This window comes from Acanthopagrus latus, chromosome 13 (assembly GCF_904848185.1).
Source record: "Acanthopagrus latus isolate v.2019 chromosome 13, fAcaLat1.1, whole genome shotgun sequence".
NCBI lineage: Eukaryota > Metazoa > Chordata > Actinopteri > Spariformes > Sparidae > Acanthopagrus > Acanthopagrus latus.
Genome location: NC_051051.1, coordinates 3,033,030 through 3,048,699, shown reverse-complemented (window position 1 = coordinate 3,048,699; position 15,670 = coordinate 3,033,030). Strand labels below are relative to the sequence as shown.

The following is a 15,670-nucleotide window of genomic DNA, read 5'->3' as shown; positions in this document are numbered from 1 at the left end:
CACAAGAGAAGTAGAATAGTTCCATAATGTTGCTTTAATAATAATAATGCAAATAAACGCTCTCTTTGGCCTCCAGCGTGCACATTCACCTGTCGTCAGTATTCAGTGGGCGGCTGAGGCGTGTTGCAAATAAATCTGTAGACAACAAGTCGAGACAGCAGCTGAAGGACGGTCAGTCTGAGTCATCGCACCTCCTCAGAGTCGTCTGAACCCCGTCTCGCTTCTAATATTTTACTATACGTGTGTTTGTGTGAGTTTCCTTCTTTTCCGTCTTCGGCCCCTCTGTGCTGCAGGACGATCTGGTTATATTTTTAAATTCCCGTCGAGGTTCGGTTGCACCGCCACTCAGTGTTGGACTACACATTAAAGGTTGTGAGCAGATGTTCAGATCCAGATGTGAACTGTGAACCTTTCTGACAATGTTGTGGTGATGTATCATAAAATGCAGGGCAGATTATTCTGTTGATTAAATGAATGATTGTTTGGGAGTGAGCTGTTATGTTTGGGTTTTATTTTCAAACCCAAACGATGATCAGATTACAGTGACAGAAAAAAAGCAAAAATTAGGAACAAAACCAAATCTGCACATCAGAAAAGCTGGAAACATTTATCTGAATAATGACGTAAATTATTGATTATATCCATTATTAAAGCAGCTACAACAAAGTTTCAATGTTTTGTTGATTTGGTCAATACTTGATCTGACTCGCTCCTGCTTTTATTTTGAAAGTGACTGAAGAAAGACAGAAATATGCCTTGAAAATAAATAAATGGGGCGATAAATGTATAAATAAATGTAAACATAAATATATAAATGAGTCAGTATAGTTCACTATAATTCATTTTCCAAGTGCCACATTTGTTTCCCGGCTCTTTTTTATCCCTGTGCAGCTGAAGTGGGCGCGGTTCTGTCACAGATCCAGACCAAAGCAACAGCACCAGAACACACTGAGGGGCAGTAACACCTCAGGGTGGCAGGTGGCAGTAAAGCTCTCCAGAACAACTGGATAAAGACAGTAAGAAAGTGAGCCACATGGTTATTCTTCATTATCCGTAATGTCAGACGCTGAGATAAGCATCTGAGTTTTATTCAGAGAAGCTGCAAAGTGCCAAGATGGGACGGTGAAAGTCAGAACCCCAGAACCCCAAAACCCTCTGAGGGAGGTCATGTTAGCTCGGTTACCATCATCCAAAACTGCAGAAGTATCAAACTGTTTCATAAGCAGTTAAAAGTTCCTTGATGAAACGTCTCAACATCAATAACAGACAACACCAGACAGCACTTCTCTGCCATTATCAGGCACATTGCATGAATTTAATAAAGTGCAAATCATACAAAATGTCCCTACACCTTTCTGGAGTGACCTCTCAAACCTGGAACATGGCCGGTGCAGTGAGAAAAGCAGGCTGCCACTTTGAACGGTAACGGTGCGAGTGTTGGTTACACCCGGAGGCGAGGCGACTACTTACAGGCAAGAAGCCGTGATCGACGGTGTTAAAATCAAAAAGGCATCCGTATGAAACACACTCACGCTTCTCAGGCTGAACTGTCAATGTGACAAGTTCAGTCCAACATGTGTCGGTTTGATCACTCACACTCTTGTGCAAACTAACTCTAAATATCTAACTCACTTCCTGAAATCTACACACAATCACATGGTTACATCTCCTAGAATCACTGCATCAGATGTTCGCCTGACGTCGGCTGAGACCCGCTGGAAGACATCTTAGTCTGTTCGTCTTCATCACAGAGCGGTTTCTCCCTCGCCTGCTCCCATGTCCACCCTCCTGTGCACCCTGCTGTCCTCTATATCCTCCCACTCGTCCTCCAGCCCCTCTCCGTCCTGCGTTCTGATTGGCTGGCTCAAGCGGAGGAGGCGGTATCTAAGCGGCACCAAGAAGAGGGCGGGGTCAGGCATGGGGTGTGGCCTCTGTGGTGATGTCACTCTCTCCTGTGGGACGCAGGCTCTGACCCTCTCCTCTCTCGCGGTGACACGCCTCTTGTGTCTCGCTTCTGGTTGGCTGGGAGAGGCCGGAGGGGGCGGAGACAGAAGCCAGTCCGAGCCTCCTCCTTCATAATCTTCATCGTCTTCTTCTTCTTCTTCTTCGTCGTCATCTTCGTCCTCCTCTTCCTCTCCTTCTCCTCCCTCCTTCCCTCCGGGCTCCCCCTCTCCCTCCGCGGCAGACTCCGAGCTCTGCCGCTGCTGGAACAGTTTTAAGCGAGCGCTGTGGAGCTCGTGGCAGAGGCTCGTCGTGATGACGTTCTGCCGCTGCAGCTCGCGACTCAGCAGCGTGATCTTGTGGCTGCGCCGTTTCAGCTCCTCCAGGAAACATCGCTCCTCTTCCCTGAGGCTCCTCCCGAGCGCCGACGCTCGCGCCCGGCCGGCCCGCAGCTCCCCACGCGCCGCGACCATCATGCACTGCTGGTCCTCTAGGAGGCGCTCTGCAGCCTCGCATCGCGCTGCCAGCTCCGCCTCCTCCTCTGAGAAACAGACAGACACAAACACAGAGTAAAGCGAAACATTTTGTCATGAACGTGTTAGTTAAGAGGTTTTGGACTGTTTTGTACATCCAGAATACACATTCAGCTGCTCACTTTAGATACAATTTCGGTTATTATGATCCAATATTTGCATCATTAAACGTGACTTAAATGTCATAATGTGAGAAATGAAATGAGAATGTCACAAATTTCACATAACATATCTTTAAAGGCCATTTTGTCACCATCAGTTTTGTCTCATACTCTAAGCATACAGAACACCAAACTCTCCAGTCTCATACCTATTTATATAAATGACATTTATGTAGAGAAGGTCGTCTGTGTATTATCCGTAGGCTGATTTATATCTTTTTTTAAACTTCATGGCTGCCGACAGCAGTTTTCTGGTTAGTCATAAAAAATAAAACACAAAATTCCCACTGGAGAATCCTTCAACTCTCGTATGTTGACAAAATAATAAATAAAATAATGTTGTTTCATGCCTTGTCACTGGATCCCTGTCTTCCCTCATCCATCATTCATCTCAGCTTTTTATAATATAAGATTTCATTTTCATCTCCAACATATCGTTTTCCATCTTGTCAGCAAAGGAGTCGTAAAGTCTCACCTTCTGTGTTTCTGTCAGGAAACCTGGAGTCCAGCTCACAGCTCAGCTCTGCAACACACACAAACAGTGGACAGGTGATCACCTGCAGACTGACCCTGACACCACCGTCTGACCTTTTTATCTCATTAGCTCAACTTTAAGTTTCATAACGCAGATTTCTGATTTATTTTTCTACTTTTTGATCTATTTTCTAATCTCACTTTGCTGACTTTTGATCCAACAATGTCACGTTTTTCTTTTAAATCTCACGTTTCCCATCATCCCCCGGCTCACTGACCATGACAGCGCCTCTTCAGGTGAGTGATCTCCAGCTGCAGACCGGTCAGCATGGCCAGGTGCTCCTGCTTCAGGAAGGCGATGCCTCTGTCCACACTGGCCACCTGCTGCTCCAGCCGCCCCGCATCCATGACTGAACCCCCGCAGGACCTGCACACACAGGCGGGCAGCTGGATGACTGAGGCAAGAGGGGGGAGCTCCCACTACAGCAAGGTTATATTACAGCAGGGTCCCAGTGAACAGAGCCAAATCCATGGAAATGAATTATAATATAATACATATATGTATTTATGGACATATCTAGAGAAAGCAGCACTCAGTCTGTATTACTGTGCGTTCAGTCAGGAGCTTTATTAGGTCATTAATCTGATTCACGCCACACTGGCTCGTATATTCTCCTTCAGGTTGATTTCTCGCTCCTCTGCTCGGTTGGTCACCGCACAGCTTCTACCTGTGACTGCACTCATCTCATCCCTCCGGCCTACCGTGATACTGAGGCGGTCTGCAGCTCGCGGCGTCGCTCATGGATCCCCGTATCGCCCCGCTGCTTTCTGCCCTTGATGCAGCCGCAGAGACGCAGAAAAACAAAAGAGCCGTCCGGCGCGTAAAGAGCCGCTTCACTGCAGCAGCTGCAGCTCAGTGCTCAGGATGCTGCTGCAGTCAGGAGGCGGAATAACCTCCTCATAACCTTCCTGCTGCTGCTGCTGCTGCTGCTGCTGCTGCTGTGGCCACAACAAAGCAGCCGAGTATGAGGAGTGATGAGTGCCACGCTGCAGGAGGAAGAGGAGGAGGAGGAGGGAGAGGAGGAAGAGGAGGAGGAGGAGGAGGGAGAGGGTGAGGAGGAGGAGGAGGAGGAGGAAGAGGAGGAGGAGGAGGAAGAGGAGGAGGAGGAGGAGGAGGGAGAGGGTGAGGAGGAGGAGGAGGAGGAAGAGGAGGAGGAGCAGGAGGAGGAAGAGGAGGAGGAGGAGGAGCTCCGTGTCTGTGATGCTGTCAGAAGGAAATACATTTTTTTTAAATACCCTAATTAATATAAGAGAAGGAAACGTGTCGAAGATCGTTTCTACTACTTAAAGAAAAAAAAAAAAAGATTAAAAGTGAACCTTGGTGAATATAAATATTGACATATATTTATATATTCTCATGGTAAATCATAATTCCTAATCAAAAGACTGAATTATGGGAAAAAATCTGAAATTGTTACATTAAAAAAATCTGAATTAAGCGAGAAATAAATGTTGATTATAAAAAACCCACTAATTTAGAATTATGTCAATGTTTAATTTCAGAATTTAGATTTTTTTCATCTCATCATTTTTTACTTTTTTAATCTCAAATCTTCAATGTTTAATCTCATAATTTTGACTAAATGTCGATTCTTAATATCAAATTTTCTCTTCTTCTTTTTTTTTTTTTTTTTTACCCCTTTAACTGACAGAAATGAGCCTCCACACCAACACCTCCTCCTTCCTCTGAGCTACAATGATTACTTACATTTTTTTGTATCATTTATTTGGGAAAAGTGTCAAATAATGTGAAAATACTCTGTCACAGTCAGATATCCTGTATAAATATATTTAACAAAGCAAAGCAAAGCAAAGCATCTAAAGAAATGATTGTTATGTAGCGCGGCCCATTTGTCTTGTTAGAATTATGATTTATAATCACTTTTGTATTTTAATGTACTACAAGAAACTTTAAACTGGTTTTAAATTCAACAAACAAGTGAAAAATGAAATCCTCTCATTTGAAGCTGGAACCAACAATGAAATTATTATTATTCAACAGTCAAAATCATGGATTACTTTTCTGTCTATAACTTCAACATGATTTGTCTCACTGTGACATTGATCTTCCCTCATATGTTTGCTCAGCAGTTTCAGTGCAGAATAAAGTCATTTAAACTCAGTTAACCAGCATAAATATCATTTTAATATTAACTCTACATTGCCGGTTGCTTCAGACCTTTTATTATTCATATAATCCAGAGTGATAATAAAGTTTTTGCAGTAAATCATTAATCAGTTCAGGTTGATTTATTTCCCGTGTGGTGATTTGTAAATGTAAATAGTGAACATGTGGATTATTCTACACACAGCAGGTAGAGTTAAATGTTCTCCGTTTATTGTGGCCATCTGTTCCCTGTGAAGAGGTTGACGAGGCTCATCCTCTCCTTGCTGTCCTCCTTCTTCTTGCTCATGCTCGGGAGGGGAACTCGCTCGCTGTGCTCAGAGGTCTCGTAGAAAGGACAGACTTTCAGATGAGCAGATATCGGAGGGGTGTCGGCCATGTGCCACGAATCCACTGCGGAGAAGAGGTGACTGAACTCCCACACCTGGAGAGAAAAAAAAGGAAGATGTACATCGCAGCTAGAACAGGATTCATTACTGTGAAATAGTGGATGGTTCAGTGTGAACATCTCACAGGTTTGGCCTTCCACTTGGCTCCTCCATGTGAGTAGGTCTTCCTCTCCCAGTGGAGGGTGACCATCCCTCTGTCCTGCAGCAGCGTGGAGCACACCTGCCTCATGAGCCGGGACACCAGAGCCAGCTGGGACAGCGACAGGCTGTCCAGGAACGTGGCCACGTGGCACAGCACCTCGTAGGGCAGCGAGCTCAGGGAGTCCTCCCCTCCACCTCCTCTCCTCCTCTGAGCGGTGGAGGAGTCGGCCGAGCTCCTCGGTGGCCGGGAGGCTTCACCTGCTGAGGCCACGAGTGTCGGTCGCAGGTTGAAGCTTCTGAGCTGCTGACTAGAGAGGAAAAGACACAAGCCAGAGTTCACTTATACTGAGCGACTATAGAGAGTCTGAAGATTCAGTTTGTGTGACGTCATGTTCATATTTTTATTCTGGGGTGTCTACTTCTCTCACTAGCTTTCTCTCTCCGACTGAACGCTTCGATTTAGTTCCTGTCTCCCTTCCTCAAAACACCAGTCTGCTCTGATTGGTTTGCATGTTCTTCCTGTGCTTACCTGTGTTTCCTCCAGGTAGTCAGACTTCCCCCCACCATCAAAACATGCACAGTAGGTTAATCCTCCAGTCAGTGCCCTTGACTGAGGCACAAAACGCTAAAAAAAAAATTAAAGCCGGGCAGCTAAAACGCTCCATAAAGCTGAGAGGAGCTGCAGCTGTGAACTGTGAATATCCTTTATAGCCACTTTAAATTTAAAAGCAGTGTAATTCTTAAAAGACAGTTGTTAGACTCTGATGTGAGAGTCTGAACTGAAGCATGTGAGTCGTGCTCACTTATAGTAGACGGTGGCTTTATGTGTGGACGGCTGGAACCTCCTCTGGCTGTAGGTGCATCCCAGGTAGGCCAGAGGACATCTCTGCTCGAACCATCCGCTCAGAGACGTCTGGATGTCGCTGTGGACGTTTCTGAGGAGGAGATGATCGATGACTCATTAACGAATGTGATGGTAAAGCGCTCACAGCCGGGTGGTGGACAAACACAAGACAATGACAACAAAAAAATTGATTCTGCTCCCATTTCACATGAACAATATTCATCCAAAAAGTTCACATTTGTAGTTGTTTGCATCCTTTTCATGCGCCCTTCAGATAACAGAGATAAAATTCTGACAGGAGAAAGGACTCGAGCGCCGCACCTGAAATGTGTGGCGAACTCCCTGCGGTGGAAGGTGTGACCGCAGAGGAAGGTGAAGACGCAGGTGGCTCTGCTGTGTCTGCCGCTCACCCTCTCTGTCTGCAGCTGCAGGTGAAGCTTCAGAGGTCTGTCCACCGTCACCTCCGCCAGGGTCGTCTTGGCTTTGAACGGAGCCGTGCGGAACGAGTGCGTCTGCGTTCCGATATCGACGAAGAGCCCGTCGGCTGCCTTCGGCTCGCTGATCTGCAAGGAAACCAACCAATGAACTCTAGTTAAAGGACCATGTCAGTGTTTTTTTTTTTTTACAAGTAAAAGTAATGTGAATGTCTGACTCACCTTGTGACCCATGACCTCCATGTCAGCGTAGCCCAGCAGGGTGGTTTCCGCTTCATCACAGAACCACTCCTCCTCGCCGGCACCAAGGTCCGACGTGTCCACACTGCGAGTCTCCGTTGGCGGGCGAACGTCCGTGTCGTACACCCGCTCGCGGTAGTGATAACTAACAGGTACCTTATAAAAAAGATACACAAGACTACGTTGAACATTTCATTTATAAGCTAATAGGGCAGGTTGAAACCAACTGAACATCCCTCGTCTCACCCTCGCCTACAGTGGCTACAGTAGAAACAAACACAGCGATGCAGTTTCATCAGGCTGGAGAAGATCTTAGCTGCACCAGTAAATAAAAGGAGCTTTAATCATCACCTTGAACGTTCGCACGGTCTGGACTGGGATCGGCTCCAGGCTGCCGTAGACGAAGTCCTTCTCCCTGGGCGTACAGGCCTGGATGTGTCCAAAGGCCATCAGCATGCGGCCGTGATGCACCACGTACATGTTGTACTCCTGAGGGGTGAGCTCCCGGCCCAGACGCTCCAGCACGCCATCCTGCCACGGGGCCAGCCCCATCTTACTGGTGTCTGGCGGAGGACAGCTTTGGGCTCCAGCTGCACCCGGATCTCCGTCATCCACCTCTGATTTGTTCCCCACGCCGTCCTGCCTCTGGTTCTTCACCTTCTCTTCAGGCTTTGGGTTTTCTTTGGGATTGTCCTTCTCTGCCTCGGCGACAGCACAGGCGCCTTTCTCCATGCCGAACATCATCTCACAAATGTTGTATTTCTCAATGTTGATGCTGAAGTCTTGCACCACGTTGGTCTGTGCCGGTTCTTCAACATGACGCTCACGCACGGATGTAGGGAGATCTACTGCAGCGATGAAGACGACGAAGGAGGAAATAAGGAACAGAAACTTTAATACTTTGCGTGAATTCCAAAGTTTACAATGTTCTTTACTTCCTCAAAGAACAAAGGACAGAAACTTAGTAACAGTGACTGACAGAAACAGTAATATCACTTGGAACCACTAAAAATAACTTTTAAATTGTGTATCACTGGAGGACTGAAGTGTAAAACCATGTGGACCATCATTCTGAAGCCCAGAGTTTGACACTGCAGTTTGGGAAACTGTTTACTGAGGGAATAAAAAAGTGGGAACTAGGGTCATTTTCTCATAAGCTTACATACGATCAGACTTCATTTTGGGGGTTTAAGGTTTTACTTTCAGATCCAGACACTTCATCCAAACCCATAATAGACTTTTTTGTCAGAGCAGGCGTCATTTAAACTGTGATTTACCCTCACTGGACTCTTTCTTCACGTTGCTGCTGACCGAGCCTCCCACAGCAGCCTCCTCTTTCTTCTCATCCTTCAGCTCCTCCTCTTCTGCCTCCGTCAGCTCCGGATAGAGCGGCTTCATTTTCAGGCGGTTGAAAAGTTCTTTCTGATCCACCAGGGCCATGGCCAGATCCAGAGCCTCCACCTCCCCCTGCTCCTCTCTCTCCTTCATCACCTGCTCCTTCAGAGCTATATCATTGTGTGGGTCGGTGTCGTCACTGGGCCAGCGGAGCCACTCCATGGAGCAGCACACCACGCTGGCCGGACACACCTGGAGGTGAGCGGCCTGCGAGGAGCGAGGCAGGTGGACCGGGCAGCCGTACGCAGCGTTGAGGCAGGGCACCCTGACGTTTGGGCAGAGCAGCAGGTGATCCTCCTCTTTGCACAGGTGGAAGACGGCTCCACAGAGCAGGCGGCAGGAGGTGAGCGCACAGCACACCGAGACCTCCACCCGGGCCCTGCAGCGCCGGCTGTAGCAGGAGTCACAGTGGACATGCTGTCGCACCCTGGAGGCCCGAGAACGATGACTCTGAGAGGGAAGGAGCCAAAAGTCTGTTACACATTATGTCAACAATTCATATGCTTAATCTGTAATTTAACATCTGAACGTCTGTGACTCACCATGTCTACAGGACTCAGGTGTTTTTCAGTCCTGCAACAAATCCAGAAAAGCTTCAGCTCTAAAAACTGACTCACATACAAATATTTGAGCAGAACTGTGATCCTCAAATAAAGCAACATCGACTTGTGATCCATCATCAGAGGTCCCATGTGTCAGTTTATATCATTTCCCAGAAATTCACAAGAGTTTCATCCTGTCTGAGTTTTAATAAACTCCAGAGGATGATCGTGAGGTCACATTTTCATATCGTCCAATCAATGTCTCGTGGTGACAGAACCGGGAAACATGACCCAAAGCAGGTGGTCTAAACCTGAACCAGAACACTACCACAGCAGTGTCACAACATAAAAATGAAAAGTGAACATAAAGAAACAATACATTAAAGTTTCAACACATCTGTGTTTTGTCAGCTGGTGATCAGGTCGATGTTGCTGTGAACTAATAAAAACTAACCGCTCAGCAGTCATGTTCAGATTTTATGTCACGTGGCACTGACAGAAAACACCTCAGCAGGATCTGATCACCTCTGAAAGCAACTGAAATATTAGATTAGATCAACAAAAACAGACACTCTTGTTTGAACACACTCACAGAGGGGTCAGTCTTCATCCCAGACTCGGGTCTTACCGAGGGGGCTCTGCAGGCGCGTTGACATGCTCCTCTCTTTGGTTTTATAACGCTGCTTTCAGTCGCCGTGCTTTTTGTACTGACAGGTTAAAATTAGCCAAGACGCAGCCAGCAGGTTCAGCAGGAGGAGTGACTCCCCCCTCAGTCTGTCGCCCTGCTGCAGTGGATTCAGGCCAGACTTCATCCACATTTCTTCACTTGCAGGAGGAATGACTGAGTCTGAGCTCCTGTTTCCAGCACAGAATCAGGAGCTTCTCCCTCTGTGTGAATGAGACACATGACAATGCTTTGGTCACACTAACACCTCCACCAGAGGACACTGTTCGGACCTCACATGAGACTTTATTTTGCTCTCTGCAGGTTTAAATCAAACCATAGAGAGCAGAACAATATCACTCAGAGAGAAAGAGGGAGAGAAAGACTTCGTGATGTAAGGCTCTGAGGCGGCTGGTAACCAGAACCATGTTTCTGACCACCTGTGTAACATTTCTCGGTCAGCGCTCGGCTCTATTTATAACACACACACACACACACACACATAGCACAGACACACAGACGGACACTTCAGTCTTTAAAGCACAAGACGGACATGCAAGCAGTTTGTTTCTCTTCAGTCCAGCTCTTACAGCGGGAGGCTAAAGTCTGTAACTGACTCTTGCTGTTGACTCAGGACCTGCTCAGGTGTGTTTACAGGCATGTTTTGTGCAGCTGGTTGTACTGAGAGAACTTGAGACTCACAGTTTCCTCTCTGTTTGCAGGACAGACCTTCAGCTACAGATAACCTCTGGTGCCAGAGGAGCTGAAGCATGGTACGGTTTTACAGATGAAGTTCCCCTGATGTAGCTGTCAGGTTGTTAAAACCATCTTATTCAACACGGTGTGACTTTGTCATGAACAGTATTTTATGTTTTGGCTTTTGATTGAAGCTGTAAGATGTTTGCACTCTTCAGTTGGCTGAACCATTTGATCAAAATGTAGATATTGTGGATGATTCCCCAACAAATCTGACGTGTTTAGTAACTTTAGAAACTTCAGGATCACATCCAGAATTTAAGATTAAGTTCTGTTGGTTTGTACGATGTTTGACCTAAAAGCACGAGGTTGTGAACAGTGATGCACCTGCAGGTCAGAGCCATTGATAGAGGAGGTTAATGAGAACCAGAATACACCAGGAATTTTAAAATAGGTGACGACTGTCCCGAATTATCCAGTGGTGCTAAAAGTTTGACCTAGATGCAAGGTCGCAGTAGATACTGACATTCCAATGTTTCAAATGTTGCATGCTACTTTTCTGTGATTTCGCTGAATTTGAAGTTTAAAAAAAAACAAAAACATAGTGACTTTTCTTGATTCTAAAAAAAAGCCTACATTTCCCACAATGCAACGGAGCCACTGGAGGTCAGTTCACTGGATTACATGCAGCTTCCTCTGGAGCCACAAAAGCCTTCATACAACTTTTTCCACATATGCAGCAGAGACCTGTAAACACATGTTAATATGTTAAATATGAGGAGTTATACTTTTATATAAAATCACTTTAGAGGAGTTTGTAAGATTCTGATATCTGTTTTCTGGTCACTAAACTCATCAGAGTCATCGTTCTCGGGCCTCCAGGGTGCGACAGCATGTCCACTGTGACTCCTGCTACAGCCGGCGCTGCAGGGCCCGGGTGGAGGTCTCGGTGTGCTGTGCGCTCACCTCCTGCCGCCTGCTCTGTGGAGCCGTCTTCCACCTGTGCAAAGAGGAGGATCACCTGCTGCTCTGCCCAAACGTCAGGGTGCCCTGCCTCAACGCTGCGTACGGCTGCCCGGTCCACCTGCCTCGCTCCTCGCAGGCCGCTCACCTCCAGGTGTGTCCGGCCAGCGTGGTGTGCTGCTCCATGGAGTGGAACCGCTGGCCCGCCAACGACGCCCACTCCTATCCAAACACAGAGCTGCATGAAAACCTGCTCAGGGAAAGAGGGCAGGGAGGATGTCTGGACCTGGCCATGGCCCTGAAAGACCAGGACCGCCTGTTTCACTCCTTAAAGATGAAGAAACTGTTCCCAGAGCTGATCCAGAGTGTGGAGGAGGAGGAGAAAGAGGAGGAGAGGAGGGAGGAGGAGAGGAAGAAGGAGGAGAAGAAGGAGAAGCAGAGGAAGGCGGCAGAAAAGGAAGCCAGTGGTCACACCTGGGAGTCTTTCAACAGGTTTGCCTTCCCTAGAATTACACCAAAAGAAGATGAGGATGAAGATAAAGATGAAGATGAGGTTGAAGATGAGGATGAGGTCGCTGCTGAGGTGGAAGGTCAGCTGGTGCTGACCCAGGAGGAGAGGGAGGCTTTAGCCAGGGACTCAGAAGTGCATTCTGATCTGTTGGAGAACTACAACGCCTGGGAGCGCATGTTCAGTATGGAGATGGGCGGCTGCAGAACGGCTGGGACAGGAGGAGGGAAGGCACCGGCCAGAGGGAGAGGAGGAGGCCTGGGCTCTCTGACAGAGGAGGAGGAAGACTCCTGTATGGGTGCCGCAGCATCAAACACCAGCGCATGCAATGCTTCCTCCGCATCCTCCTCCTCCTCCTGTCTCGCTGGATATCAGAAGAGGAAGAAATATTATTATGGTCACATAGAGCCGATGAAGATCATCACCGTGCGTACCTTTAAAATCCCGACCAGCTTCTGTGCCAGGCAGGGCCGCATCCGCAACCCTGGTTTCTACAAGAGGGAGAGTCTGGCTGTGGACACCAGCGACCTGGGGGTGGCGCTACAGGACATGCCAGTGTGGGAGGAAGTTCAGGTGAGGGAGAGAAATTCATCCTCTTTGTAAAAATGTGCGCTCCATCGGATTCGATCGGAGGCTCTCGGTTTCAAACTGTGACAGCTCTAGTAGACAATAACAAATGTGCAAAATAAAGTTCGCTGACAAAACAGTTGACACGTCCCTGCAGGAAGCTGTGATGTTATAATTGCTGTTCCTGTGAATTATTTTGTCCAATCACCTCGTCTTTTCTCCAGAGCTGACTAATCACAACCATGAGGCTGGTCTGGCAGAATTCACAAGTATTGGACATTGGACTGTTTTCCATATTGGTCGGAGTTTGTTTAGGTTTAGGCACCAAAACTACTTGGTTATGTTTAGGAGAAGATCCCGGTTTGGATTGAAATGAGTCTGTAAGTTCAGTAAGAAAACTGAACTAAAATGATCTTGAGGAAAACGCTGAGTGGACGTGGACCCAATATGAAGTGTGATAAGCCCTTAAATTACATCAAGCATAATTATAAGAGAAAAGAACATGGCAAATGACTTACAGATGAGTTCAGTGTCATTTTACTTGTTTAATGCCTCCATGACTCCACGTACACTATTAATAAATCCTGTTAAAAGTGACCACGAGGTCTGACCGTTCTCCTCAGGCCTCCCTGCTGTGCTCCCTGGAGAAGGAGCAGCGGGGTCACCTCATCGCAGAGAGCGTCTGCACCGACGGTCTGTTACAGGACGAGGGCACACAGACCTACGACTTCCTGTCTGCTCCCTTCAGGAGGAACACGACGCTGGCTGACCTCACAGCTGCCAAACCGCTGGAGCTGCACCTCCAGCTGCAGGTGGAGAGCGTCACCAGCCGCCACCACAAGGCCAGCTCCGCCTTCACCTTCCTCTGTGGACACAACTTCCAGCGCAGAGAATACGGCACACATTATAAGTGGGTCTCCTTTTTGTACGTTTCACTTCTTTATACATTTGATATAGTTTTGATCAAAATTTCTTCACACTGAGAAAAGGAAATTATTCATCACTGTTCTGTAGAATTCACTGACCTGATCTGGCATCAGTGAGATGAAAACACACACCATGAATAAGACTTATCCCTCCCTCTGGTTTACTGTTAAGTTATTGTGTTGAGCCGAAGCAACACACGGATGCTCTTGTTTGCAGGAACATCCACAGTGACATCCAGATGGGTGTGAACGGATGGTTCGAGCAGAGATGCCCGCTGGCCTACCTGGGATGCACCTACATCCAGAAGAGGTTTCAGCCGTCCACACATGAAGCCAGCGTCTCCTACAGGTGAGAGAACAGTTGAGAGCACTGAAAAGAAACTAAAATCAGAATTTGAAAGTGAACAAGTCTCAATCAATTGATCCCTTGTAGATAGATTACATGCAAGTTGGTAAATATTGACTGCATACACCTTTAAAGACCACCTGTGCTTTCAGTGAAGACCTGGGCTGCTTCAGCCTGCATCCCACCACCCCCGTCACTCTGGGTGAAGCCTCCCAGCCACCGGGGAGGAGAGGAGGTGGAGGGGAGGACTCCCTGAGCTCGCTGCCCTACGAGGTGCTGTGCCACGTGGCCACGTTCCTGGACGGCCTGTCGCTGTCCCAGCTGGCTCTGGTGTCCCGGCTCATGAGGCAGGTGTGCTCCACGCTGCTGCAGGACAGAGGGATGGTCACCCTCCGCTGGGAGAGGAAGGCCGACCCACAGGGAGGAGCCAAGTGGAGGGTGAAGCACAGTGTAAGAACCAGAGCGTCTGTCAGGAGGATTTATGAAGATTATACACAATATATGCACTGAAGCAACATGTAGGCAGTTTGAAGGATTCAGTTTCAGTGATTAAAATTAAGCTGGATGTATAAAATATGTGTTTTTTCTGCAGCATCTGTGAAAATTAACCCCCTGAAGTTGTCTCTGTGATTTCAGGTGTGGCAGTTCAGCACCATGTTCTCCTCTGTGGACACGTGGCGCTTCCAGGACGGCCCGTCGATGTCCGAGCATATGAAGGTGTGTCCCTACTTTGAGAGAGAGTCCAGGACGGAGAAGATTCACCTGCCGCGTGTCAGAGAGGACGTCCAAACCAAGTCGAGCTGCAAAGCTCCCACTCTGGTTAGCTTGTTCCAGCAGAAGAGGATCATGATGTAAAGCTCTGATCCGTTATTATAAAACAGTGACCCTGTTGCATGATTGTCGTCACTGTTATTTTAAAATAAAGGAGAAAAATGCCATTAAACACACGAGTTGTGACGTGAAGGTTGGAACGCTGATGTCTTTACAGCAATTATGACATCAAAAGCACACAGACTCAATGAACCTTTATTTATAACTTATGAAAAACAGGAGGTGGTTTGCTTGAGGACTGTCTTTACAGTACCACACTAAAACTAACTTCAGGCTCTGCTGCAGAATAAGACAAACAAGGTTGAAACCGTCTGTGTTTCATCGTTCTGCTGCCGTGTTCTGAATGAAGACCTTCTTCTATCTTTGTTCCTGCTGCACTTATGACTGTCTGCTTGTTTTATTCCAACCTTTATCTATACTCAGGAGAAAACTGAGGATGACTCATTTATCAAGTCAGAACAAATCAGCAAAACAAAAGAAAAGGCCGTCCTACAATATGTGAGTGAAAAAACAAATCTACAGTCTGACATCAGGTGGCAGTAAGATGTGTAAGACGTCACTGCTGGAACTGATCAGCATTCCCACTTCTGCTACTTTTGTTCCGGCTCTCTGTTTGTTCACTGAGCAGACAGGACCGCCTGTTTATGTAGTTCTCTGTCCTGATTGGATAAAATGAGCAGGGATACCAGAAAATGTGTTTTCTCTCCTACTGCATGAGGAGCAGAGACACGCATGGCTGAACAAACACTCTTCAACAGTGATTACTGATGGAACATTGAGATATTTAACATTTATCTTAATATATTTGATATATTTATTATACCCACATTAATAAGAAAATAATGCTTATAGCAATTTTAACACAATTGCAAGTAGAGGCTGGGAGGTTT

The 15,670-nt window shown here is 47.0% G+C and overlaps 3 protein-coding genes across 4 annotated transcripts; 1 reads left to right on the top strand and 2 right to left on the bottom strand.

Annotated features, from left to right (window-relative positions):
- Positions 1 to 1,283: 1,283 nt before the first annotated feature.
- Positions 1,284 to 4,170, bottom strand: si:ch211-274p24.4 (coiled-coil domain-containing protein 92). Its single transcript, XM_037119578.1, has 4 exons — positions 3,872 to 4,170; positions 3,388 to 3,536; positions 3,111 to 3,158; positions 1,284 to 2,482 (listed from the first exon to the last, which is right to left on the bottom strand). The coding sequence occupies exons 2-4, from the start codon at positions 3,515 to 3,517 to the stop codon at positions 1,746 to 1,748; spliced, it is 915 nt and encodes a 304-aa protein (XP_036975473.1). The 5' UTR covers positions 3,518 to 3,536; positions 3,872 to 4,170; the 3' UTR covers positions 1,284 to 1,745.
- Positions 4,171 to 5,336: 1,166 nt separating this feature from the next.
- On the bottom strand, positions 5,337 to 11,164 carry LOC119031183 (F-box only protein 40-like). The gene is made up of 10 exons (XM_037119478.1): positions 11,027 to 11,164; positions 9,872 to 10,167; positions 9,280 to 9,310; positions 8,620 to 9,187; positions 7,694 to 8,190; positions 7,325 to 7,498; positions 6,990 to 7,231; positions 6,628 to 6,759; positions 5,808 to 6,132; positions 5,337 to 5,718 (listed from the first exon to the last, which is right to left on the bottom strand). Exons 3-10 carry the CDS (start codon positions 9,280 to 9,282, stop codon positions 5,506 to 5,508), a joined length of 2,154 nt encoding a protein of 717 aa, XP_036975373.1. The 5' UTR covers positions 9,283 to 9,310; positions 9,872 to 10,167; positions 11,027 to 11,164; the 3' UTR covers positions 5,337 to 5,505.
- On the top strand, positions 10,468 to 15,522 carry fbxo40.1 (F-box protein 40, tandem duplicate 1). 2 transcript variants are annotated; one of them, XM_037119480.1, is made up of 7 exons: positions 10,468 to 10,588; positions 10,666 to 10,716; positions 11,499 to 12,683; positions 13,301 to 13,587; positions 13,821 to 13,952; positions 14,102 to 14,399; positions 14,586 to 15,522. In XM_037119480.1, exons 2-7 carry the CDS (start codon positions 10,714 to 10,716, stop codon positions 14,802 to 14,804), a joined length of 2,124 nt encoding a protein of 707 aa, XP_036975375.1. In that variant the 5' UTR covers positions 10,468 to 10,588; positions 10,666 to 10,713; the 3' UTR covers positions 14,805 to 15,522. The 2 variants fall into 2 exon arrangements, with proteins under 2 accessions (XP_036975375.1, XP_036975374.1); XM_037119479.1 differs by lacking the exons at positions 10,468 to 10,588; positions 10,666 to 10,716 and adding an exon at positions 11,359 to 11,388.
- The last annotated feature ends 148 nt before the right edge of the window (positions 15,523 to 15,670 follow it).

Bases quoted from the DNA above. Each gene is read 5' to 3' on its own strand.
- si:ch211-274p24.4 (XM_037119578.1), bottom strand. From the start codon at position 3,517: ATGGATGCGGGGCGGCTGGAGCAGCAGGTGGCCAGTGTGGACAGAGGC. The intron at 3,159-3,387 runs GTCAGTGAGCCG...TGTGTGTTGCAG, and splicing joins CCTGAAGAGGCGCTGTCATG to AGCTGAGCTGTGAGCTGGAC. The intron at 2,483-3,110 runs GTGAGACTTTAC...TCTGTTTCTCAG, and splicing joins TCCTGACAGAAACACAGAAG to AGGAGGAGGCGGAGCTGGCA.
- LOC119031183 (XM_037119478.1), bottom strand. The intron at 8,191-8,619 runs GTAAATCACAGT...TCATCGCTGCAG, and splicing joins GAAGAAAGAGTCCAGTGAGG to TAGATCTCCCTACATCCGTG. The intron at 7,232-7,324 runs GTGAGTCAGACA...GTTTCCTTGCAG, and splicing joins TGGAGGTCATGGGTCACAAG to ATCAGCGAGCCGAAGGCAGC.
- fbxo40.1 (XM_037119479.1), top strand. The intron at 13,953-14,101 runs GTGAGAGAACAG...CTGTGCTTTCAG, and splicing joins GAAGCCAGCGTCTCCTACAG to TGAAGACCTGGGCTGCTTCA. The intron at 14,400-14,585 runs GTAAGAACCAGA...CTGTGATTTCAG, and splicing joins AGTGGAGGGTGAAGCACAGT to GTGTGGCAGTTCAGCACCAT.